This window comes from Rhineura floridana, chromosome 7 (genome assembly GCF_030035675.1).
Source record: "Rhineura floridana isolate rRhiFlo1 chromosome 7, rRhiFlo1.hap2, whole genome shotgun sequence".
Lineage (NCBI taxonomy): Eukaryota > Metazoa > Chordata > Lepidosauria > Squamata > Rhineuridae > Rhineura > Rhineura floridana.
In genome coordinates this window covers 33,756,882-33,782,212 of record NC_084486.1, presented here as the reverse complement: position 1 = coordinate 33,782,212, position 25,331 = coordinate 33,756,882, and the positions used below count along the sequence as shown (strand labels likewise).

The 25,331-nt window shown below is 41.2% G+C and overlaps 1 protein-coding gene across 4 annotated transcripts in view; it reads left to right on the top strand.

Moving 5' to 3' along the window:
* Positions 1-25,331, top strand: part of CTNNA3 (catenin alpha 3) — a 1,138,512-nt gene that overhangs the window by 19,633 nt on the left and 1,093,548 nt on the right. For all 4 annotated transcript variants that reach the window (XM_061635143.1, XM_061635144.1, XM_061635142.1 and 1 more), the window contains exon 4: positions 17,733-17,899. In XM_061635143.1, the coding sequence (XP_061491127.1) occupies positions 17,733-17,899 (167 nt within the window). The remainder of the gene's footprint in view (positions 1-17,732; positions 17,900-25,331) is intronic.

The following is a 25,331-nucleotide window of genomic DNA, read 5'->3' as shown; positions in this document are numbered from 1 at the left end:
GACAGCCACAGTGTGCAGAAAAATCAATATTGTTTCCGCAATCAGAATCAGCAGAACACAGCTGAATCCCACGGTAAGCATGAGGTTGCCCCCAGGGAGGGGGGGGTCAGCATTGAATGTACTCTAATTTTGTGTTATGCCACATACATCCATGGCAGACATTTTGTGTTATGTCACACTCCCACTGTAGCCATTTTGTGTAGTCTTTAAAGTGCCACAAGTGTCTTTGTGGATTTTATTGCCTCCCCCCCCCAGTACTGAGGATTCCTATTTTTGTGTGTGACAAGAGCGAGTGAAGGGATGGGGGCCAGATTTGGGGGCCTCCTCACAATGCAAGGGAGGGAATCTGGATAGAGGGTGACGGTGGTATGGAGACACTCACCCCCCTAACTCTCTCACTCTGTGCCATGGCTCCTGGCAGAAGGAAGCCAAGGAGAGTTGATAGAAGCACAGAGGAAGAGCCAGAGCCACCACCGCCCCAACAGAAGGCTACTCTAAACAGGTGCTCCTCATGGCAAGCCTTTTTTTTCTGTTTTGCAAAGGCAGCAGCAGGGCTGGGTGAGGCACTGCAATGATCACTTGATTGTCCACTCCTTACCTATCTCATTTCTCTTGATAATGTTGAAACAAAGAGAAGGAACCTGCTAAGTTCAGCACCGGCTCTGCTATGATTTGTTCCACCTCACCCACACTCATTATGTCTCTGTCTTTCTCCTCAAAACTCAATTACTGTCTCCAACATGGAGGAGGAGGGGGAGTTGCCCACCTGGTCATCCAACAACACCTGAAGGGCATCAGGTCAATGAAGGCTGTGCTGGAGGCTATTACACCTCCAGCCTCTCCATCCTAAACAATTGGCTGCCAGCAGCTTCTTCCCTGCCTCCTGACACACAAGCAGCTTTTGCACAAGCAGCCTTCCTTCCTTCCTTCCTCATATACCATCAACCTGTGCCAAGGTGGGGTGGGAATTGGTAAGTGGAGCAAGCAGGGGAGCAAAGCCCCCCCCTAGTTATTGCTAATAGATAGCATTGCACTGCTGGAAACACACCATAATTCATATGACCTTCACTGTCGGAAAATATGGGTTCGTTGCAACATTTCTATATGAATTCCACATTGGGGACACACCAGTCAGGATTCACCATAGCAAGAAGCAAGGTGAAATAGGCACTTCAGGCAGCAGATCAGAGGAGGTGCCATTTTCTCTTGTGTGTCATTAAAAAATAAACAGAGCAGGGCCGGTTCTAAAGGGCGGCCAGGTTGGGCACTGGCCTGACAGCCCCTGGAGCTACAGGGGGGCCCTCAGCTGCCCCTCTGCTCCCCTTCCATGATCTGCTGTCCCCCATGTCTCCCCACTTACCTGTCTGCTGTCTTTTACTGTTGCCCTTAACAAAGATGGCGGCCGTGGTTTCCCTAAGGTACTAAAGCCCCTGCCGCCATCTTAGTTGATGGCAGAGATGTGCACGTGTAGCACGCATGCGTGCCATCAACAAAGATGGTGGCAGAGGCTTCATCCCCTTAGGGAAACTGCGGCTGCCATCTTGGTTAATGGAAATAGTAAAAGACAGGAGTCAGGTAGGTGGGGTGGACTGCATGCGTGCGCGAGCATGAATGTGAAAGTGAACGCGCACACGCCGGGGCCCATGGCAAGCTGATGCCCAAGGGCCCCGGCATTCCTGGACCTGGCCCTGAAACAGAGGAAAGTTTATTTTTGACTTCTCAGGTGCAAAAAATACCTACATTGATATCAGGAGATAACTAGTTAAGCTGCTTGTAGCATATTCAGTTAAAACTGGCGCTATTGTCAGAATAGAACTGAAACTAAAAAATTGGAATTGTGAATGCACCAGAGTTGGAAGAACACACTGCTCTAGTGAAAATGGGGTTTAAGTAAGCAGTAAAGACAACTGAAGCCCGAGGTAATCCTAGGTAATTTCAGATTAAAAAAAATCAAAATATGTTCGTACATGTTAAAGTTGGGCTCCTGCTGGAAGGGCTGGGTATACATCAAACAATAAACAAACAAACACTTAGTTTTGGTAGTTGAAGTTGTAATAACTGTGGTCAGTAATAGTATTTTTTGGACAAATCCACCTGCTCTCTTTTGGGATAAATTGGTGCTTGATATCCTTGATCGTTTGCCTAAAATCTAATTTGCAAAAGACTTAACATTCATAAATTAAAATAATCACTTCAGTGATTTTTAGACAGATGACTGTGATCAGTCAATCACACTGTTGATGCATATTTGAGTAATTTAGTTTAAGAATTTAGTCTTTGCATATTTAGTCTAAGAATTTATAATTACAGATTAGAATTAGTAATGACCCACTTCAATAATCAACATTTGAGGCCTATTATAATTGGTCCATGTCACCATATCCAATAATCTCTAGACCACAACTCTCTTACACATATAATCAAATAACCTTCTCTAGAGGGCTTTTCCCTATCTTCAAAACCATTAGTACCATTAGTGACTGAGAGCCAAACTAGATGAGATGTTAATTGCATGGATACAATTAATGTGCATATATTTTTGTTTTGTAAATAATAACAGGGAAGCTATTTACATAACAAAAACATACACATTATATGCAAAAAATATGCACATGAGATTTGGGAATTGGAAATCTAACCTTTTCTCTCTGCCTTCTTTCTGATGAAAATTGCCTTTCTATTCTTTTCTATTCTATTCTTTTGTTATTGACATTTTGAGGGAAGGCTCCGTTGGTGCTGATGAGAAACTCCCTTGAAGTGCAGATAGGAGCTTCAGAGAGTGGTATGAGGTATTTTGGTCAGAGAGAGAAACTCCCACAGCCTTCAGTTTGCTCAGAGTTCCCTGTGGCTCCCTTGCACACAAAGAACACACATGTCTAGTTTAGTCTAATAATTGTAAACAATAGGGAAGTCAACAGGCTGCAGATGTACCCCTGTATCAAAAGGAAGAGCTTGTGACACACACATCCTCCTTTTTATCATAGCAATGTGATGTAAAATGGAAGAACAACATGAATCAAATACTTGTGGGTAGTACACTGCTGAAGTGGTTTGAAAAATAAAAGCTGGTTAAAAAGGATTTTCAAATAAGCATATAGCGGTCAAATTCAAGGTCTCAGTGTTAATGCTCATATTTTCTCTGGATACTCCAACTTGCAAACTATGTACTTTGTTGTTGCTAATGTTGCTCTGGAACATTAGAACTGCCCATGTGAGGGTTTCAGAGTGGGTGACAGTGTTCCTGGCAGAAGGAAAAAAGCTTTTATAACATTTTGTGGGAGGTGATAGGAATGCCCGCTACTTTCAGTTTAGTTTTCTCAGAGTGGCAGCTAAAAACAGATGCTGGAGGGGAGAGGAGGGCCAGAACAAACAAGGAAGGAAACAAATGGAAGGCTACAGTTCTAGGGCATGCTTATTTGGAAGCTAGTTTCACTGAATGGCAAACAGCACCCAGCACTTCTAAAGTTAAATTTACTTCTAAAATTAATTTTCCTTCTTTACTTCTATTTGCTTCTAAAGTTAAATTTAGTTCACTATATTTTTTAAATGAATTTTTAGCTGCTATGGCAAAATGGGGGCAATACAGGCAGTCTCCTGGGCCACCTAGTCCAGAATGCCCATCAGGACCCCCACCCATGGTCACCGCCTTGTCACGGTCCCACTTCAGGGTACTGCTCTCAAAACAGTTCTGTCACCGGCTCTAGCAAAGATCTCTCCAGATCCCACTGCTAGGCAGCACCATCAGACACTCCCTGTAACAATATTGCCTTGAGACTGTGCCTTAGTCTCCTCCTGGCTTATTGCTATGTTGTGTCTGGGTGCACTTACAGGCCTCAACCCCCCTGTATCTTTGTGCCTATAAAGATTACAGCCCTGGGTTGCTCTTGATATCTGATGATGTTACACTATCTCTTCACCGCTGCCACCATTGATACTGTTTCCCAACCTTGGTACATGCCCTGCCCACCCTTCTGGTCTGTAAAAGCCCAGTCAAGGATCAGGCATTTTGGTAAACCAAGAAATATTTATTTATATACACAGGGAATAACAAGATTACTTAAAGGTTTAGTCAACAAGCGTGTGGTTTCATAAGATGCGTTACTATTTATGTTTCTTAGTCATCAATATCCTGCTCACTACCCGCCTAATCCAATCCCCCCAACAACCCTCACCAAAACCAACCAACCCTCCAAAACTCTCCAAACCAACCAAAACCCTCAACTGTCACTCTCTCATTTATATCTTCAGACACTCAAATGCTCAGCCAATCATCATACAACATTCAACATTCCAACCCATGTACTCTCCCCTCACTCAGTCTACTTACCACATATATTCGAATAAACCCGCACTTACCATATTTACGGTATTATATATATACAGGGACATCACAGCCCCCTCTGAGGAAGGATCCTGGCTCTTCATAAGAACATAAGAACATAAGAAGAGCCTGTTGGATCAGGCCAGTGGCCCATCTAGTCCAGCATCCTGTTCTCACAGTGGCCAACCAGGTGCCTGGGGGAAGCCCGCAAGCAGGACCTGAGTGCAAGAACACTCTCCCCTCCTGAGGCTTCCGGCAACTGGTTTTCAGAAGCATGCTGCCTCTGACTAGGGTGGCAGAGCACAGCCATCATGGCTAGTAGCCATTGATAGCCCTGTCCTCCATGAATTTGTCTAATCTTCTTTTAAAGCCATCCAAGCTGGTGGCCATTACTGCATCTTGTGGGAGCAAATTCCATAGTTTAACTATGCGCTGAGTAAAGAAGTACTTCCTTTTGTCTGTCCTGAATCTTCCAACATTCAGCTTCTTTGAATGTCCACTAGTTCTAGTATTATGAGAGAGGGAGAAGAACTTTTCTCTATCCACTTTCTCAATGCCATGCATAATTTTATACACTTCTATCATGTCTCCTCTGACCCGCCTTTTCTCTAAACTAAAAAGCCCCAAATGCTGCAACCTTTTCTCATAAGGGAATCGCTCCATCCCCTTGATCATTGTGGTTGCCCTCTTCTGAACCTTTTCCAACTCTATAATATCCTTTTTGAGATGAGGCGACCAGAACTGTACACAGTATTCCAAATGCGGCCGCACCATAGATTTATACAACGGCATTATGATATCGGCTGTTTTATTTTCAATACCTTTCCTAATTATCGCTAGCATGGAATTTGCCTTTTTCACAGCTGCCGCACACTGGGTCGACATTTTCATTGTGCTGTCCACTACAACCCCGAGGTCCCTCTCCTGGTCGGTCACTGCCAGTTCAGACCCCATGAGCGTATATGTGAAATTCAGATTTTTTGCTCCAATATGCATAATTTTACACTTGTTTATATTGAATTGCATTTGCCATTTTTCTGCCCATTCATTCAGTTTGGAGAGGTCTTTTTGGAGCTCTTCGCAATCCCTTTTTGTTTTAACAACCCTGAACAATTTAGTGTCATCAGCAAACTTGGCCACTTCACTGCTCACTCCTAATTCTAGGTCATTAATGAACAAGTTGAAAAGTACAGGTCCCAATACCGATCCTTGAGGGACTCCACTTTCTACAGCCCTCCATTGGGAGAACTGTCCGTTTATTCCTACTCTCTGCTTTCTGCTTCTTAACCAATTTCTTGTCCACAAGAGGACCTCTCCTCTTATTCCATGACTGCTAAGCTTCCTCAGAAGCCTTTGGTGAGGTACCTTGTCAAACGCTTTTTGAAAGTCTAAGTACACTATGTCCACTGGATCACCTCTATCTATATGCTTGTTGACACTCTCAAAGAATTCTAATAGGTTACTGAGACAGGACTTTCCCTTGCAGAAGCCATGCTGGCTCTGCTTCAGCAAGGCTTGTTCTTCTATGTGCTTAGTTAATCTAGCTTTAATGATACTTTCTACCAGTTTTCCAGGGACAGAAGTTAAGCTAACTGGCCTGTAATTTCCGGGATCCCCTCTGAATCCCTTTTTGAAGATTGGCGTTACATTTGCCACTTTCCAGTCCTCAGGCGCAGAGGAGGACCCAAGGGACAAATTACATATTTTAGTTAGCAGATCAGCAATTTCACATCTGAGTTCTTTGAGAACTCTCGGGTGGATGCCATCCGGGCCTGGTGATTTGTCAGTTTTTATATTGTCCATTAAGCCTAGAACTTCCTCTCTCGTTACCACTATTTTTCTCAGTTCCTCAGAATCCCTTCCTGCAAATGTTAGTTCAGGTTCAGGGATCTGCCCTATATCTTCCACTGTGAAGACAGATGCAAAAAATTCATTTAGCTTCTCTGCAATCTCCTTATCGTTCTTTAGTACACCTTTGACTCCCTTATCATCCAAGTGTCCAATTGTCTCTCTAGATGGTCTCCTGCTTTGAATGTATTTATAGAATTTTTTGTTGTTGGTTTTTATGTTCTTAGCAATGTGCTCCTCAAATTCTTTTTTAGCATCCCTTATTGTCTTCTTGCATTTCTTTTGCCAGAGTTTGTGTTCTTTTTTATTTTCTTCATTTGGACAAGACTTCCATTTTTTGAAGGAAGACTTTTTGCCTCTAAGAGCTTCCTTGACTTTGCTCGTTAACCATGCTGGCATCTTCTTCCTCAGACTAAGGCAGAGAAAAGGAGGAGGCAGCAATACTGCCAGCACTGCTGCCATGTCTTCAGTGACAAAACAACAGTTAATGAGGAAGTGGGGGCAGTGGAGCTGAGGAGGAGCAGGGACTGCAGAAGTGGAGGAGAAGGGGCCCCAGGGCCCAAATTGGCCACTTCTGCCACCTGAGGCAATTGCTTCATTTTGCCCCATGATGGAGGTACCCTTGATGGTCAGGTTTCTTTCTAGATTCCAGTTGCAGAAAGACTTATATCTCATTAAGTACAATTTTTGGTATGAGAAAATACCAAAGTTTTGACCAGGCCTTATTTTCCAATAGGCATTATGATCCGTTTCTTTGCATGTAGCAGGAGGCTGTATGTGCTACAGGCCTTACCCCAGATTTGCTGTGCATGACTTCCTCAACCTTTCCTTTTCATGTTGATCAGGGAAAGCCTGAACAGCACCTGTCTTTGTTTGCTTGATCACAAGTAGAAGCTTCCATGCAGTTGGGAGTCCTGAGCTAACATGAGTAGAAGCCCCCTTCAGATTTTTGCTGCATAACATGGGAAGGTCTGGGACTGAGCACACAGAGATGGGGGAGGCTGAGGGTGGGACAGCTTTGCATGGCCCTGTGCCTCCCACTTGTATTGATATTTCCCTTTTAGCCATAATGCCTGAACAGAGCTCCAGAGGAGTTCTAAATAAAACACAAGAGGGACATGTCACAAAATTCAATGTGGTCTTTTCCATCCCTGTATGGATATACAGTAGCAGATAGTGGAAAAAACCCTACCCTCCTAACAAAAGGAGTCAGAGAGCACTTAAAAAGTGGGATGTGAAAATCTATCACTGGTGCCTTTGCATGCTCCTTGAGGTTTGATGGAAAAGGGTGCCTGATAGCGCTTGTGGGAAACCACAAGTCATGTTGAGTCTTACTTTGTTGAAGATGTGTGTTTCTTCTCTTTCTGTTCTGCACAGTCATGGCAGTTTCTGCTTGGGTATGTGGCCTTTCATCCCTGCACCCCTTGCATTATCTGACAAACTCCATGCTGTTTTAATCTCAAACCTCAGTCTGTCTGTCCCTTATCACTCTTTCCTGGATCATCAAAGTGCTGCTATTTGCATGCAGAATTAATCAATCAGTTATTTTCCCGCTTCTCTTCACAATTTTTTCAGTGCCCTTTTTCTGTCTGCCCTGCAGTAATAAATTCTCTTTACCAAGTTAATCAGTTCTCCATTGTTCCATTTCCCCCTTCCCTGAATTCAGTGATGTTTTTTCTGTGCCCAATAAATCTATTAGCTCTCCTGCAGCAATTCTTCAAAGCTACAGCCAGCAGTCTCAGTACACCTTCCTTGGCTAGGGAGATCCAACTTGAAAATAGTCTAATGTATTGATTCTTCTTTCTTTTGATTCTTGTGAAACACTTCAGTCACAAAGAGAATTTCCTTTCTAAAGGAAACGGGATGGTTTCATTTTTGCTCTTGGCTTTGCGGATGCAACGCTATTATAAACCAAATTAATGTCCTCAGAATTGTAATGCTGGAAGGAAGCAGAGGGACATAAAGTTTTACCCATGCCATAGGGCCAGACCTGGCATCTGTCAGCCTTTCTCTCCCAGATTGGCAGCTGCTTTGTATGTTATTGTATTGTATGTGCTAAAAGAAATTAACAGGAAGAATTTAAAACCTGTATTTGATTTGGGTACATTCCACAATGAGCTGATTAATAATTGTTTCCTGTGGTATGCAGCCACATTGTAAGTTCTGGACATTCTAGAGTAGTAGGCTTTTTGAAAGTCCAAAGTACACTATGTCAACTGGATCATATATGCTTGTTGACACTCTCAAAGAACTCTAATAGGTTAGGGAGACAAGACTTACCCTTACAGAAGTCATGCTGGTTCTGCTTCAGCAAGACTTATTCTTCTAGATCAGCCTTTCCCAACTAGTGGGCCACCAGATGTTGTTGGACCACAACTCCCATCAGCCTCAGCCAGCATTGCCAATGGTCAGGAAAGATGGGAATTGTGCTCCAACATCTGGTGGCCCACTAGTTGGGAAAGGCTGTTCTAGATGTTTGGTTATTTTATCTTTAGCAATAATTTTCTCCCAGTATTCCCAGGTCAGACATTAAGCTAACCAGCCTGTAATTTCTGGGATCCCTCCTGGATTCCTTTTTAAAAATTGGTGTTATATTGGCCACTTACCATATTTACAGTATTATAAATACAGGGGCATCACAGGGGCTTACTCAAACAGTGACAAACTTGTAACCTCAAGTGATAAGCAACTTCATTTATGCAACCCAAAATTCAGAATCATGCTACTTTAAGCTGTTTTGCAACTGTTTATACTTGTGTTTATGGTTATTGGATTTTAAAGGGATTTATTTCTTATTATGAGCTGCCTTGGTTTCCAGACTGCAACCCTACCTCACAGGGTTGTTGGAAAGATTCCCATACACACACACATACACACTGGAGATGTAAAAATACATACACGCCATATAATAGTTTATTGCCAGTTGATCATTGCAGAACATTTGTTAAAATTCAGTTTTAGTTTCCTATATAATATAAACAGTGATATCTAAGTAAGCCCTGCCTAACTGCTTTAAGAATAGGATTGCTTTAAGAATAGGATTGGAGGGGGAGAGAAAGATACATCCTGCGATTCAAGGAAAACACTTTGTACAGATGGTGATGTAATAATGCAGCCTTCTCTGACCTGGTTCCTTCCAGATGGTTGGTACTGCAGGTCCCATCAGCCCCAGCCAGCGTGGCCATCCTGGCTGGGGCTGGTGGGAGTTGTGGTCTGGGGCATCTGGAGGACACCAGGGCTGAGGAACGCTACATACTGCATCCATAATGCTTCTAATTAATTTTTGAAAGAAGAATCTACTTCAGCTCCTCATGAAACATTATTATCCCTAAGAACACTCACACAAAAAAAGAGATCTGCAGGCAATTCTATGCAGAGCTGGGCATGCTTAAACCTCTGCATAGGATCAGGCTATAGATTTTCCAGTATCCTAAATGTTTATGTGAATCTCTTTGTTATCTGAACATTATATTCTTTATGTAGCCTGTGTCTGCATAATCTGCATAATGCATGAGTGGTTGGTTGTTATGTTTGAGGTAGCGAATGATGGTAGTGGTTGCACGGACTAGATGGTGAATGGTTGTGTTTTGCTATGTTGGTTGTTGTTTATATTATACTGCTTGCATACTCTGACTTTTATATTGTGTTTATGTACATATATATTGTTCATGTATTTTGCTTTGTAAATTAATTTGACAAGGTTTTTATTGTACTTTGTGTATTATATTATAAACCGCCTTGAGATCTTTCAGATAGTGAGCGGTCTATAAATGGAAATATCATCATCTATAACACAAACACAATTATTTGCTATGTTCACTCAAAAGTCCTATCAATTTACAGCACAATCCTAACTATGTCTTCTCAAAAGGAAGTCCTGTTGAATTCAATGGGGTTTACGCTGGGTATGTGGGATTAGCATTACAGTTTTACTTCCAGAAAAGTAAGTACTGGATTAAACCTTCATATTGGGAAGGTTTTCAAAACACTGCCCTCTTCAAAATTTAAACCTCTCTGACTCCTACACACAAGAGAGAAAAAGACTGAAAACTATATATTTACTCAATTTGTAAGATTTTCAGAAAAGCAGGAAAAAGTTTTTTGACTCTATAGTTTTTTGTCTCTATAGTTACTGCCTTGTCAATCACAACCCTGACTTCACTGATTGGCTACAAACCTGAAAAGGCAGAATTAGAGCAGGAAGCTACAAGTGAGTTAACTGAAGTTGCAGGGGCGGCGGCTGATGTTTTGGTGTGTATCTCAGGAACCAGACCACCTAGAAACTTAATTTTTTTAAAATGAAAGCTGAAAGTCCAGATATTAAGGTGAGTCACCCAGAGACCCAGAAAGGACCCCCCAAAACCAGAGTCTCTGGCTGAAAGCCGGAAGTCTGGTAACCCTAGGACCAAACCAAATGTATCCTCATCCCTATTTATATCTTAGGTTTTTAGTATGAATTGCTATATATAAACTCTAATATTTGTTCAGGAGACAAAAGCTATTTTTATTTAAATGTATATAGTCAGGAACACTAACTAATCACTGGCTCCCTGGCATGTTATGGTTCTGGGCCTAGTGGCATAGTTACTGCTTCACAGACTGCATCAGTAATTTTGAAATGGGGAGACCATGTGGGATGAGTGGATGTTGTGGTGTATACTTCCCACACTCATGCTTGTGGTCCCCACAGATGTGCACCATTGGAAGAAACCACATCATCTGCCCTATGTGCAGGGGTGTAGTGATGGGGGGGACAAATGAGCGCATTGCCTCCCCAAATGAAATTTTCCTTTAGTCTCTGAATTTCTAGCGTTACAGTAACTTAAAACTTCAGTTGAGGTTTTAGAAATACAGCTTAGGCATCCAAATTGAGGGGCAGGGCAAAGTTACCAAGGGAATGCAAACCCAGTGTTGTATTCTGTTAATAAGAAGGCTGAGTTTAAGAAGGGCAGGGCCCAGTAGTTGAGGGGAAGAGAGGAAAAAAGGAGCTGGAGGGATTAGGCCAAGAATGTGATTGAATGTGATCAATAAAGTTGTCCTCAAGAATCCACAGTATCTTTGTCTTGTGGATAAAAGGGGGTAGATACCAAACACAGCAAATATAAGAGTTAAAAGTGTGAATGAAGTGAACACAAATCTTGATGGATGGGGGAGGGAGTTGGCAAACCTAAGGGTTTGCAATTGGAGGAAGACAAGGCGGGAAGGACAGTATTGTGATGCACTGAAGAGCATCTCACCCATTGTTGCCAATTTAATGATTTCCCCATTAAATCTAGTGTTTTTAGGTGCATGTCTGGTGGCGAATTTTCCTGCCTCATGGCTGGTGGGAAGTCTAGTCAGAATCTGGCAGTTTTTACAAATACTTCAATTTCATTTGTCTCTCCCCCCCCCCGCTATTAAGTATTTCATGAAACTGGCCAGCCAAATATCTAGTCTCCCCCCCACTTTCAGATATTTTCTTGTATTTTTCATTTTTTTTGTATTTCTGTTCCTATGTACAGTCTCTAAATTGCTAATTGACTATTGTTTCATTTCTGCTGTAAGCCATAGCAAGTTGGTTACACTTTTGATTGAAAGCATACCAGAGAAATTTACGCAGCACAACACAACGAGCCAGTGACAGAAAGATTTTTCAGTCAGGTCTGCAAATCCTCTGGTGTGCTTCTTTCTTAAAGGTATAAAGACAAGGAGGTTCTTGCCAATTGGCTGACTGAGAAGGAAAATGTGCAGGCAATATTTTACCCTCTCAAAGTATGATGCAGCCTAAGCACCACCAAAGGAGGCATGAAGATTAGGAACTATAAGCCTCAAATAAATGGCCAGAGCATGCACAGAGTAATTGACTTGAAGGCACATAACAACACCCATTGTGGAATCACTTTATTAAATACATACAGAGGTTCCTCACTGGTGAGGCAAGTGCACTCTGTGCAGGCTCTGGCCATTTATTTGAGGCTTATAGTTCCTAATGGGGACAGATACAATGGGTATCCTTTGTACAAACAGTACATCTTATAATTGTCACAGGAAGAGCCTGCTGGATCAGGCAAAGACCCACCTAGTCCAGCATCCTGTTCTCACAGTAGCCAACCATGCACACACACATTTTTAAACATAAAAAAGGAATGCTAAATCTCCATACTTCTCTCAGATCTAAAACACACACACACACACACACACACACACACACACACACACACACACACACACACACACAAACACTTATATCTGCAGTTCCAAACTGAAATACAACACACCAGTGGTTGCTAGTACTTTTAAATTGTATTATCCACCTTGTTAAGCAATTCCTCATAACTAGGATTGCCAGAACAGAAGCATCCCAAACCCTGAGATTTCAGAGGCGGCCCCTAGTGATGTCATGGGGGCATGCCCTAGTGATGTAATAGGGAGGGTGCTAGTGATGTCATGGGGCATGTCCTAGTAATGTTATTAAGCATGATTCATTAAGCATCAACCACAGTTGCTTGGAGCATACCACTGAAAAAAAATCTGTGATTGGAAATTAACATAGAAATTTTAACTAAATGAGGGGGTTTCCAGGTACAGCTGAAGTGACGGGATCATTCCTTCTCACCTGCATAGACAGCTTGGGTAAGGAACATTTAATCTAATCTACTTGCTTCTGGCAAGAAGGGTTTAAGTGCCCTCAGGCCAGTCACCAGAAGGCCATTGTCTGAAGAAAGCCTAGTGTTGTGGAGATGTTAGATGGGAACACTCAGGAGAAAAGATGAATGCCCTGAAGGCTGTAATTCTAAACACAGGGACTACTAAGGGACTAAGCCTCATAGAACTCAACAGGACTTACTTCTGCATAGATATTGTTAGGATTGTGCTGTTGGTAAAGCTTGACTAGGGATCCTCTGCAAAGATATCCATATCCAAGTAGGGTTGGCAACCTCCTGCCTGTAATGCTGCCTTTTAGGCTGCTCCAAACTTATTTACAGACTTGACCCTTCACTGCAGAGAGAGATTTCAGAAATGAGTAAGAGTTAAGAAGATTTTCTGTTCTTTCCTGGCTACTCTGTGGGCTGCTATAAACTCACTTTGACAGCCAACCCAATTCCAGTAAGTAATAATTGACAGAGAGAAAACATACATGCTTTGATCTACCTTCACAGGCAGTATATTGGGAACAACAGTAATTGAAGCCACACTTCCCACTATGTGAGTTCTCTTTTACCACTATTGGGCAAGAAACAAACCATCATGCAAATAACAAGATGCATCATCAGTGGGTTGAAGGGGGTTTAGGTGACCACATGGAACCACTGTTGTTGCTTCTATGAATATAAGGGAGTAAGGTCAGAGGTAAATGAAATGCAAATAGAAAAAAACAAACAAAAGACAGTGATGATTTCCTAAATGCAATACCATACCAACCGCAACAAGATTCCTATGAGTAAGGCAGAAAGCATCCCACAACCAGTCAGGGTTCCTAACCAAAGCTAAAAAAATTCCTGGCAGTCAGCCAAGATCACAGAAATCCCCATGTAGCACAACCCGGGGGCTGCAGTTAGTGCAGAATGCTGCGGCACGATTGCTGACATGAATGACCCTATCAGCACATGATACTTCTGCTCTGAAATCTGCACTGGTTGACGATTTGCTACCAGGCCAAGTTCAAGGTGTACTTTCCATGTTACAGGTGCCACATAGTACTTGTTCTGCTCTTGTAAGAAATCAATCCTTTATTGTGGCAGTACCTATGCTTTGGAACTCCCTGCCTATTGACATTAGGCAGGCGCTTCATTGTACTCTTTTTGGCACGTGCTACAAACATTTTTGTTTAGGCAAGTCTACCCAGGCATGTAGAAGCCGTTGTGTTTTTTATCTGTTTTTAACTCATTGGTTTTATTATTTTGAATGTTTTTAAATACATGTCTGTTTTTGACAATAATTTTCTTGTTTTAATTCCTTCTATAAATTGCTTTGAGGTTTTTTACAATAAAGTGGTATATAGATGTTGTAAATAAAATACATAAATAATTTCGGAGTAACTGTGGCCCTTGGGTTCTTTCCTCTTTTAGGCATAAAGGAATCTGCCTTATACCAAGTTAGGCCTTTTGGTACCTTCTAGCTCAGTACTGATGATATGGACTAGCAATCTCCAGGATTCCAGGCAATAGTCTCCTCCAGAGATTGAATATTGGACCTTTGCATGCAAAGCACTGAGCTACCACCATTGAGAGACACCACCACTGAGAGACAGTATAAATCTTTAAATGTTTAACAGTATAAATGTTGTAGGTCTATTAAAGGGATATTATTTACAAAAGGGAATAGGGTTGCTTATTTGGGGACTTTGTGTGTGCTTACTGACACGCTCTAAAGTCTCCAGAGACACTGTTGCTGACACCAGCCTCCAAGTGGCTCTCCCCCACAGGTGAATATTCCTAAACCTCCACCCCAGCCAATTACTTCCATGACCCAGTCCAGCTACTGGGCCACTTTGCCTCTGTGCCCTCAAGCACCTCTGATTGTGCTCCTGGTTGTGGGACAGTTTAGCCAGTGTTATATCCCCACTTCTGTCACTTCCCTCTGGGCAAGACCGTACTTCAGGGCAGCCTCTCAGACTTACTCAGTTGCTGGCTTCATTTTGATCTTCATCAGATGACAACTATTAATGACACCCTGGGAAATGATATATAGGCCTCAGTCCTTCCCTCAGCTATTGTCACCAACCATCTCCTCACTCTAGCTATCACCAACACCAACTGCCCTTTCTAACAGCTAACTCCTGACTGACCATTAACTCCTAACTGCCTGGAACTTCCAGCCAATCAAAAAGGATTTACCTGATCAGGCTCATCTGCTAGAATCTTAAAGTTATTATGTCTCTCTCCTCTTAGAACCTATCACCAAGCAACCACTGCCAAGCAGGCTTGCAATAATGTACCAAATCAAGGTCTCATGGTAGTCACAGAGGTCATATAACATTTTTTAAAAGCACAAACACACATATATATAGCATTTCTCCAAACAAAGTATTACATAAATTGCCATAAATGAGCCTGGATTTTATTTGAAAAAACAGTTTCATTTTAAAGGTTATGATGTATCTCAAGGTAAGAACTGCAAATAACTTGTTGCTAAGATCGGGCATGCTAGTGTATAAATCCAAGATGATGCAAGGGCAACTGTGATATAGGCAGACTGGGATATCGCATTGCCGCAGCTGTGCTGGAAATAGGCATTATTGGCAGATATAGTGTAGTAGCCCTTTGAAAAGTTGTTATATGTCATCAAATAGTGCATAAGCATATAGGACTCACTCAGGACAATACTGGATACATCTTCCCTATGCTCCATTCCAAAATATAGAGGTGGCTACATAAGTGTAACTCTCAGGAGGCAACTGATGGCCTTCCATGCATTATTCTAGGGCTGAGGTGAAATATTATTTTGCCAGAAAGGATTGTGAATATTAAGGTTCAACCACATATGCCCCAAGATATATTTGTTGTTTTGTGCAATCTGGATTATCCCCAGAAATCAACATCTAATAAGAAACTAAATTATTGACAATCTGGTCCCTTTCGTGTTATATCATTATCTGGTGCTGCTACATGAAGTAGTTTGATTAACCCTGCAGTGCTGGCCCTGATCCAACTTCCTTGATGGGTGGGTTTTCAAAAAATCCCTGTTCCAAAGAAAAGCATGGAAATGGTGCATGCAGCAGACTTTTAGTTTTTTTTCTTTGTGACCCCCTGAAGTTGGAAGAAAAAGTAAAATTTATTTCTGCATGCATAAAGGGATTTTCTAGATTAGAAGCTTGCTAACAGCCTGAGAAAAGTGAGGCCTTTGATTTAACTCACTTGTTCAGTGTCTATTAGACAGTTTACATGTAATTTGCTAACTCTTTGGGCATGAAATTATCAGAATGAAATGTAGTACATACGTTCAGGGCACAATTCTACATTTCAAGTTTGCATAGCAACTCATACCCATATCCAGCAATCTTAATCTTATCAAGCAAGACACTTCTAATGTATTTAAGCAGAATGCATATACAGGTTTAACGATTAATTATGCATTAAGTGTTGAGAGATCCTGAGTGTGCACTCTTGCTTTGTCAATTTAGAATACAGTAGTGGACCATGAAGACTCTGGTAAACACACGAAACACCTGTAGATCACACAAGATCGAAGTCAGCCCATTCTTGCTGCACTAAGCTGAAGACATTGATATAGTATTGCATTCTACACACCAAATACAAAGCACATTTGCTTAAAAGAAGCAAACCGGTACATTTCTTAAAAGAATTAATATTGGATTCATGTTGGGGTTAAGGCAATATACTATTAGCAAGTAAGACGAAGGAAGCATATAGTTCTACCAAAAGATTAAATATTCTAAATGTACTTTGAGTTAATATGGAATTTTTAAAGGCGCCATGGTATACCCGGCCTAGTGCTATGTATTTTTGTTATTAAATTAGTTTTGAAAATGCTTTGGGGCATCATAGAGCAATATCATAAATATTTCAGTTGCCATATTCTTTTCGCATCTTCAAATTTCTGAAGACATTTTCAAAAACAGTCATTTACTGATATGCCAAGTCTTCTTTCATGCTTTGCTTGCTGTCTGGACCCCTAAAGCTATGGGCAAGGGGATCAAGATATGATAGACTGATGATGCTGTGAACCCCTCCATCTTAAGCTCAGGTTGGAATGTGTATAAAGAAAAAACATATTTTCTTTAAAAAACACACCAAAAACACCAGTCTCCGCTGGCGTTCTTTCCAAGGAAACCAAACCCTGGGTAAATGCAGGAACCCCAGGAAGTCTTGCATTGCTCAGAGATTGGGATGGTGCGCCACAGTTTCTTGCACATACAGGGTCTGCCCAGACATTAACTTTTAATGAAAGTATATCTGCCAGCTAAAGCAGAAATCTGAAGGGTATGGTTTCAATGATCTATAAGGTACTCCTATCTACACACTATGGGTTGACCCTAGGGCTGAAATTGGGTTGAGAGGATACCCTGGGTACACAAATAGGCAATGCTTGCTGGAATGGGCAGTGACGGAGGCTTCCACACCACACCATATCAGCATGTGTGAAAGAGTCTCCACTAAAAGCAGTATTTCGATGAGATTGCACTCCCTTCAAACTGAGCAGAATTAACCAAGACTAGTGGGGGAGAGCGTACTACCACATGTGGTGGTTGTGCCCAGTCATGGCAGCAGCTGCTGTTATTCAACATTATTGTTGTCCAAATTATATCTCTGAACCCAAAGCTGACCTTGTTGCCCATCATTCCGAGAGAATGTAAATGTACTGCCTTCAAGTCGATTCCGACTTATGGCGACCCTATGAATAGGGTTTTCATGAGGCTGAGAGGCAGTGACTGGCCCAAGGTCACCCAGTGAGCATGGCTATGTGAGGATTCGAACCCTGGTCTCCCAGGTCGTAGTCCAACATCATAACCACTTCCTTGGCAATAGATTGCAAATAAACTGCTACAGTTCAGTGTACATGCTTTGCCTTATGAATTTACTTATGGGATGAACTGCAACACTACCTGTATTTTATTTTGCAGGTGAAGCTTTGAAGGTAACAGCAAAAAAGTTCACAGATGATCCTTGTTATTTACCTAAAAGGGAGGCAGTTGTCCAAGTAGCACGTGCTCTTCTGGCTGCTGTTACAAGACTTCTTATTCTGGCAGATATGATTGATGTTTCATACCTTTTGCAACATCTAACCACGGTGAGTAGCTACTATGGTCTGCAAATGGTCTATAAATCTCATAGTTGTCAAACTTTCTTCCTTGAAGGTTTTTGGAATTATTTTGAGCAAATTAAAATATTCATGCTAGTAAGTCATGGAACTTGTAGCTACTGATGAAGGAACAAATGGCTGGATTTGAAATCAACACAACTCAGCCTGCAAATATTATATCAAATGCACTGGGAGAACAACTCTTTATTTGAATTAACCTGGGGCACAATCTATTGGGATATTCTCCTGTGCTTGCATCATGTAAATGAATGTGAGTTTGATTACTTGTGTCCCCTGATGGTAGCATCTTTTTCTGAACCCTATGAGCAATGCCGTCGGGAGTCATGTACTCCCAGCAGGGGTCACCCATGGCGGTAAGGTCAAGGGAGAGGAACCAGACAAAGAACGATCCAAAAATGTCGTCAACAGCAGAACAGGGTGAGGGTAACAATGTGTACGTTACAAAGGCTCTGAAGGTGGATGAAGGCTGCAGCAGATAAAAGACTTCCAATCATTGTAGTATCCATGCCATTGGATTAAAGCCTTTTTCTGTCAAGATTGTGTGTTGATCGTTGTCCGCCGATCTCCCCACATAAAACAAATTCACGCACAAGCATCTTCCAACCAAATCAAACCAAAAGTCCCATGGCAATCGGCAAATGATGATGGGGGCAGGATTGTGAAATCTGGAAACCCCTAGTCATGGACCGGCACATGGATAGGGGGAGGCCAAGATGGCGAACTAGAAGGACGCTAAGTTTGGAGCTCCGCAGATTACTGACTAAGGAATTTTACTTCAAGGCCAAAACCTCGCATTCATGCCTGCCAAGAACTTTATGATAACTATACTTCGCTTGAGATGAATGCTGCCTTGAAAGGCTGCTTTCCTTGTCTTTTTTTATGATAATGTCTTACTTCTACCCCTTTTAATTATTACTAATTGCCTCATCCTTCGGAGCCTGCCTATTGCCAGCAACACAAACAAAGACTGCCTGCAAGATCTGTACTCTAAAAATTTGTCATTTAGAGCGACGCCTGGATGTAAGTTTAAACCTTAACTAACCTTCTGAACTGACGGAGACGCTGAGTCACAGGCGTGAAACCACCTTCCAACTGTAAGTAATTTCAAGGATGGGAAGTCAGCTCTAGAGTACAGTAACATCCTGCCTCAGAAGAACCCTAAGATAAATAGTAATGGTTCTTACCAGGAATGCCTATAGTAGGCTGGGAATCTCTCCTGCATTCGAGCCAGCGTCATCCTTCTCTAGGAAGTCTCATTCTAAACATAAACAAACAGAAATTACTCAATATTATAAAGAAAAAGGAAAAGAAAAAGGGAAAGGGAAAGGAAAAGAAGTAACAACACCGGATTCAAATTGCATACCTCTCCTAAGGTCAGATAACAATGTTATTGATGTTTCTTTAAGTGCCTCAGAAGTGCTGGCTCAGAAGTGGGAGGATTCACCTTGTTTAAACTTAGCTGAAGAGCTAAAACGGGCAGAGGAATGCGCTGCTTCCACCGCTCTTGCTGCTCTAGCTATAAAAGAAACTGCAGCCGACCTATCCATCTCCAGCTCTATGCCTTCTTTAGAATCCTCTCACAGAGAGGTAACACCGGAGCCACTAACTTATAGAGACACTGAAACTTCAACATCCTTTATAGCTTCCCCTTTAAGAGCGAACTCTCCGGAATATGACGATCTCAGTGTCTGTGACTTTACGGATTTCATTGAAGCTATGTATAAAGAGGGAAAATTGGACAATAAAGAGTCTCATAATTTATGCGAAAGCATGGCAAACAGGGAGACAATGGGTTAAATGAAGAATGGATCTCAGCAGTTATACAATATTTTTCGCAAATTGTCACATATGTTGCTGAGTCAAATTCCCTACTAACAACGTTAATAGAGCTCACTTCAAAAATAGATTCTCAGACTAAGCCCCTTAAAGAAAACCCAGCAAAAAGATCACAAGTCTCCCAAACTATGATAAAGGGCTTGGACTCTGGCCTAAATAATAATGCTCATATGAATTCACAAACAACACAACAGTGCAAGAAAAGCAAAAATATAAAAAACTTTAGATTTTCCCGAAAGTCACACATGAACTTTGGGAATCTATATAAGTTGTTAGATCCTCCGCGCTATTCTACAAATACAAAAAAAAAGGAAAAGGAGAGCTAAGAAAAAGAAGGAAGTCAAAAACTCTCAAGAGATCGAGCCCCCCCGGAAGGAAGACAACGCCATATTGGCGCAACACATACCTCAAGAGATTATATCCCAGAGGATAGAAAAGCGGAATTCTATCATGCCCAATTTGATTCAACCGGAATGCAGAAGTAATAATGAGGTGATAATAAATCAACAGAAAAGACAACACTGGGAGTTGATCCTTAATCAAGAAAAATTGGTATTTCTAAATTTTCCCAAACCTAAGGGTTGGCTTGCACAAATTGATCGAAGACAACATCTATGGGAGCTACTTGAGAGTATAGTTCCAGGTCTTATCAACATAAATTCAATCATAGCGGTTCAATATCTTTTCTATAATTATAGCACGGCTAGAGCAGTCGTCACATTCCAAGATATCAGTACCACGAATTTGCTGTATAAAAACAAAGCTAAATTCTCGTCCCAGCAATTATGGGTAACAAGATCCTTTGAAAATCATGCTCCGCCGCAAAGTCTTTTGAATTTTCTACCATCATATTCGAATCCACATATACAATTAAAACCAACAAAGGAGACTAAAAGGGAAGAGAGGGACAATAACCCCTCCATAGCGTTAGACGAACAATAACTAATGCCGAAAGCCACTAATGAAGGTTCGCCAAATATGTCTAATAACCTAAAGATATTGAATACATTACCTGAAGAAATGTTCCTCCTTGATTCATACTCTGATTTTAACCCTGAAGAACAGCTGGAGATTATTGACAGATTAAAAAACTTACTGCAGACCTTGGAAAACGCAAGAAAGGTGCTCAACTTACCTGCTACACACGAACTCTCAATCGTGCCTAATTCTTGGGATGACGTAGAACCACCGCACGGTACCAATATGATACAACCGCTATGTACTAGCCCCTCAAATAAGCTTCCAATAGCCACCTCCCCCATCTCTGCTATGCCCCCCTCAGGTGATAACATTCCTGAGAGCCTCCAGTGTCAGACATCTATGGAAAGCGAACGCAGGGAAATGATTCCACAACGAAGCCCAACTATACAACATTCCTTGAATTGACTAAAATCGAATTCAAACGCTGAGGAATTAAAAATATTATCATGGGATATCGCGGGATGGAACAGTAAATCTACAACTCAGGATACAAAAGATTTTTTGACTTCCTACGATATAATATCACTCCAAGAAACTTGGACTCTAAATGAACCAATTCTTGATGGCTACTTATCCTTTCACCTCCAAGCTACACTTAGTGAAAGGGGAGGACGTCCAAAAGGAGGGATTTGCACTTTTATTTCAACTTCTTTGAAGGCCAAAATCACATCTTTCAAGTATTTACAAGATTTGGCAACTGCCCTCACCTTGAATTTCACTCAATTTTCAATAATACTTGTTAACACATACTTACCTCCGGTGCGAAGCAATAAAACAATTACCAAAAGAATCTCCTTGTTAGAGGCATTCATAACGAAGCTGATGTTTGAAAATCCTGAAAAGCAACTGATTTCACTTGGTGATTTCAATGCAAGGATCGGTACGTCAGATACGGCTGTATATAGAAAAGACCATCAATTACCCTTATTACCAATGGAGATTATAAATATACCTCCTCGATGCACTAAATGTTGACCCATTAGGCCTGGTTGTTTTCCACCAAGTCTGAAAGTCTTGAAATCTGTAGCTAGGAGGAGTTATGTCTTTGCTGGCCTGAGAGCAGACAATCCAAGGCCAGCCGTTGCCATGGTAATGGGAGATAACAGCTGGGAAAGTTGTAACAGCCTGCTGTTAGTTTCTTCCTTCTTCTGTGTCTTGTCTCTGAACTGAGAGCTTCTCCTTGAAGGGGGGGGGAGAAACTCTACATGTAATCTACCTTTAAGCTTTAAGCCATAATGTCTAATAAAGACTCTTAACCTGATCTACTGCCTCTGTGAAGCTTCTTGCTCAACTTAACTCCAACGTAACGTATGCTGTTCATGCAACAACGATCACACATCAACACTAAAGACAGTGGTATAAATTATGCCGGATTACTGCTAATGAAGATGTGTACTAAAGCGAATCTCATCTTATTAAATGGACGAACTTCTGGAGACATCAATGGAGATCTTACCTATCACTCATCTAATGGGTTGTCCCTTATCGATCTAGTCTTTGTCTCAATTGAACTTTATTATTTGGTAAATAAATTCCATATCAAAAATCGCCCAGAAAGTGATCATCTGCCAGTTATTACAGAAATCAAATCCAATTTAGTAGATATTCACTTACCTCATAGGACATTTATCAACAATGAAATAGAAATATGTCCAACTAGAGTCAAATGGATCCCCAAGCTTGACACTGAGATCTCCAATGCATTGGTTTCCTCGACCATCACTGAAATCAAAGAGGAACTTTTAGAACCTACACCTGATACTAATCCGCTTTTCACTTTTCAAAAACTCATGGTAAGATTACAAGCAGTCATCACAAAAAATACACGTCCTTGTACTACTTCCTACCACCCAAAATTTAAGACGTGGTTTGATAGCGAATGCGCTGGAATTAAAAGACAACTGATGGATACCTACCAGAGAGCCAACAACACGGGGACACTGGAAGATCTACAAAAATACTGCGAAGCAAAGAAAAAATATAAGTCTCTAATTAAGGACAAAAAACAACAAGAAAGAAATACCATTTGGCAAAACCTACTTAACGCTGCAAAACTAAAAAAAATCAAATACTTTTTGGCACCTTGTTACGCACCATTGGCCAAAAGCACATTTTCAAAACTCTGCAAATGTCCCAGCTCATGTCTGGGAAAATAATTTTTTAAAACTTTTCTTGAATCGAACTGATCAAAGATCAGATTCCTATTTCCTAAATGGGAGCCTTCAGGACTGGCCCCCAGTCAATAAAGAGGAAATTATTCACCTAATTTCCAAACTGAAACCCAGCAAAGCCCCTGGGCTGGACAACATCCCCCCAGAGGTCTTTAAAGCCAACGTAAACTGGTGGGCCCCTGTGCTTGCCTCTCTCTTTACGTATATTGATTCATCATTAGAAATACCAGAGAATTGGGGAATGGCCACGATTGTTCCTATTTATAAAAAAGGTCCCACTAATGATCCGACGAATTACAGGCTGATCAGTTTAATAAATATAATCAGCAAATTATATGCAGCCCACCTATATATAAAATTAATTGATTGGCTTGATCAGAATGATATATTAGCGATCGAACAAGCGGGCTTTTGCTCAAAAAGATTGATATTTGACCATATATTAGTACTCCATCATTTAATTGATAAATATGCGGGCAGAAAAGGAGGAACTTTCTATACGGCCTTCATAGATTTAAAATCTGCGTTTGACTCAATATCTCGTCCTCGCCTCTGGTCGAAGCTTAATAATCTTGGTATGGACAGGCGTCTTATAGCTTTAATACAAGGTCTTTACAACAACACCTCACTGCAAATAAGATGTAACATCAAAGGTCACCTATCTAATCCTGTGCCTACAACAAGAGGAGTTAAGCAAGGCTGTGTATTAGCCCCAGTACTGTTCAACATTTGTATTAATGATATAGTACATAATTTAACTCCAATCTCTGCTCATCCGCCCATTTTGGCTAAAAAACTGAGAAACATCTTATTATATGCGGATGATGTAGCCTTGCTTTCAAGAACCCCAATTGATTTGAAACGTCTGCTAGCTAAACTTGCAAACTACTGTTCTACAGAACTTTTGACAATTAATTACCAGAAAACTAAAATAATAGCTTTCTCTCGGAAAAAAACTAAGCATCAATGGCAGATACATGGATATAAAATTGAGCAAGTCAATTCATTAAAATACCTGGGTTATGTATTCCAAGCCTCAGGTGGCCACCAGCTTCACAATAAACTGATGATTCTCAACGCACGGAGAACGATGAAAACGTTATTGACGTTTTACTACTCTAAAGGGGGGCAAGCTTTTCTGCCAGCTATTAAAATCTTTAATGCCAAAATTATATCGCAGTTGACTTTTGGCTCTCAAGCTAACAAGAATTTGAAATTTAGTGAGTTTGAAGCAATTCAAACCATTTTTTAAAGATATATTATGGCAATTCCTCCATGTATACCTAATAATATTCTTAGACTGGAAGCTGGAGTCCAGTCAGTAGAGGCCAAGATATGGCTGCTAAGGATTAATACCTGGCTAAAACTCACTTTCAATCCCATTGGACTTGCTCCTGACATTTTAAAAGACAACTTTCACTCTGCTTGGGTTGGTTTAGTGACAGGCAAACTTTTAAAGATAGGGCTTTCTCCTCAACTTGTCTCTCTCTTGGGCCCTGAAACAGCTTTAGTGAACATACGACAGCGTCTGAAAGATATAGATTACCAACAGCAATTAATGCCAATTAAAAAACAAAGGCACAATTCCAATTTTTTTACTCCAATGCCGTATTTACTGAACCTAGGAATCCCCAAATATCGTAAAGCCTTCACACAGATCCGATTGGATGTTTTACCTTCTGCTGTTATGGAGGGCAGATTTACTAAAACACCCTATAAAGATCGTTTCTGTCCTTGCGGTGAAGACGCAGTTGAGAACAATGCACATGTGTTGCTTCATTGCTCTCTCTATAAGACCTTAAGGCAACAGCTAATTATTCCCTTATTGGCCTCTTTCTCGCATGAACCTGAATATTTCTGGCTGGAATACCTCCTAGGTGATACATCTCCAAAAATCACTTCACAAGTAGCAAAGTTTACCATGGCTGCTCAAAATTTAAGGTGCAATACTCTAAAAAGTCCTTTTAACTTAAATAGTGCAATACAATAAATCTTAAATTGGATAAACTGATGTCATCCTAACTTTTTGAGATGAATATCACTATACAGCTGAAACTCATGCTCGAGCTATAGGAAAGTCAATTAGAAATGCACAGTTTTGATATCTCTGTATTTATCTTAAACTTATATTTTATTTAATTGTCTTAAAGTGTCATATCATATTTATTTGCCATGTACCACACGGTTTGATTTTATTATGTCTCTATGCTGACCATTTGGTCGAATAAACTGATTGATTGATTGGACCGGCACGTGGGCAGTGGATACAGACTCACTTGTCCTGGCTCAAGGACAGAGGCGGTTGAGTAGTTCGGCAGCTATATGCATGACTGAGCAGTCATATTCAGGATCCACTCTGCGCACCCTGTATGGGGAGGGGGCTAGAAAAGGTGCCCTAAACATAGTCTGCC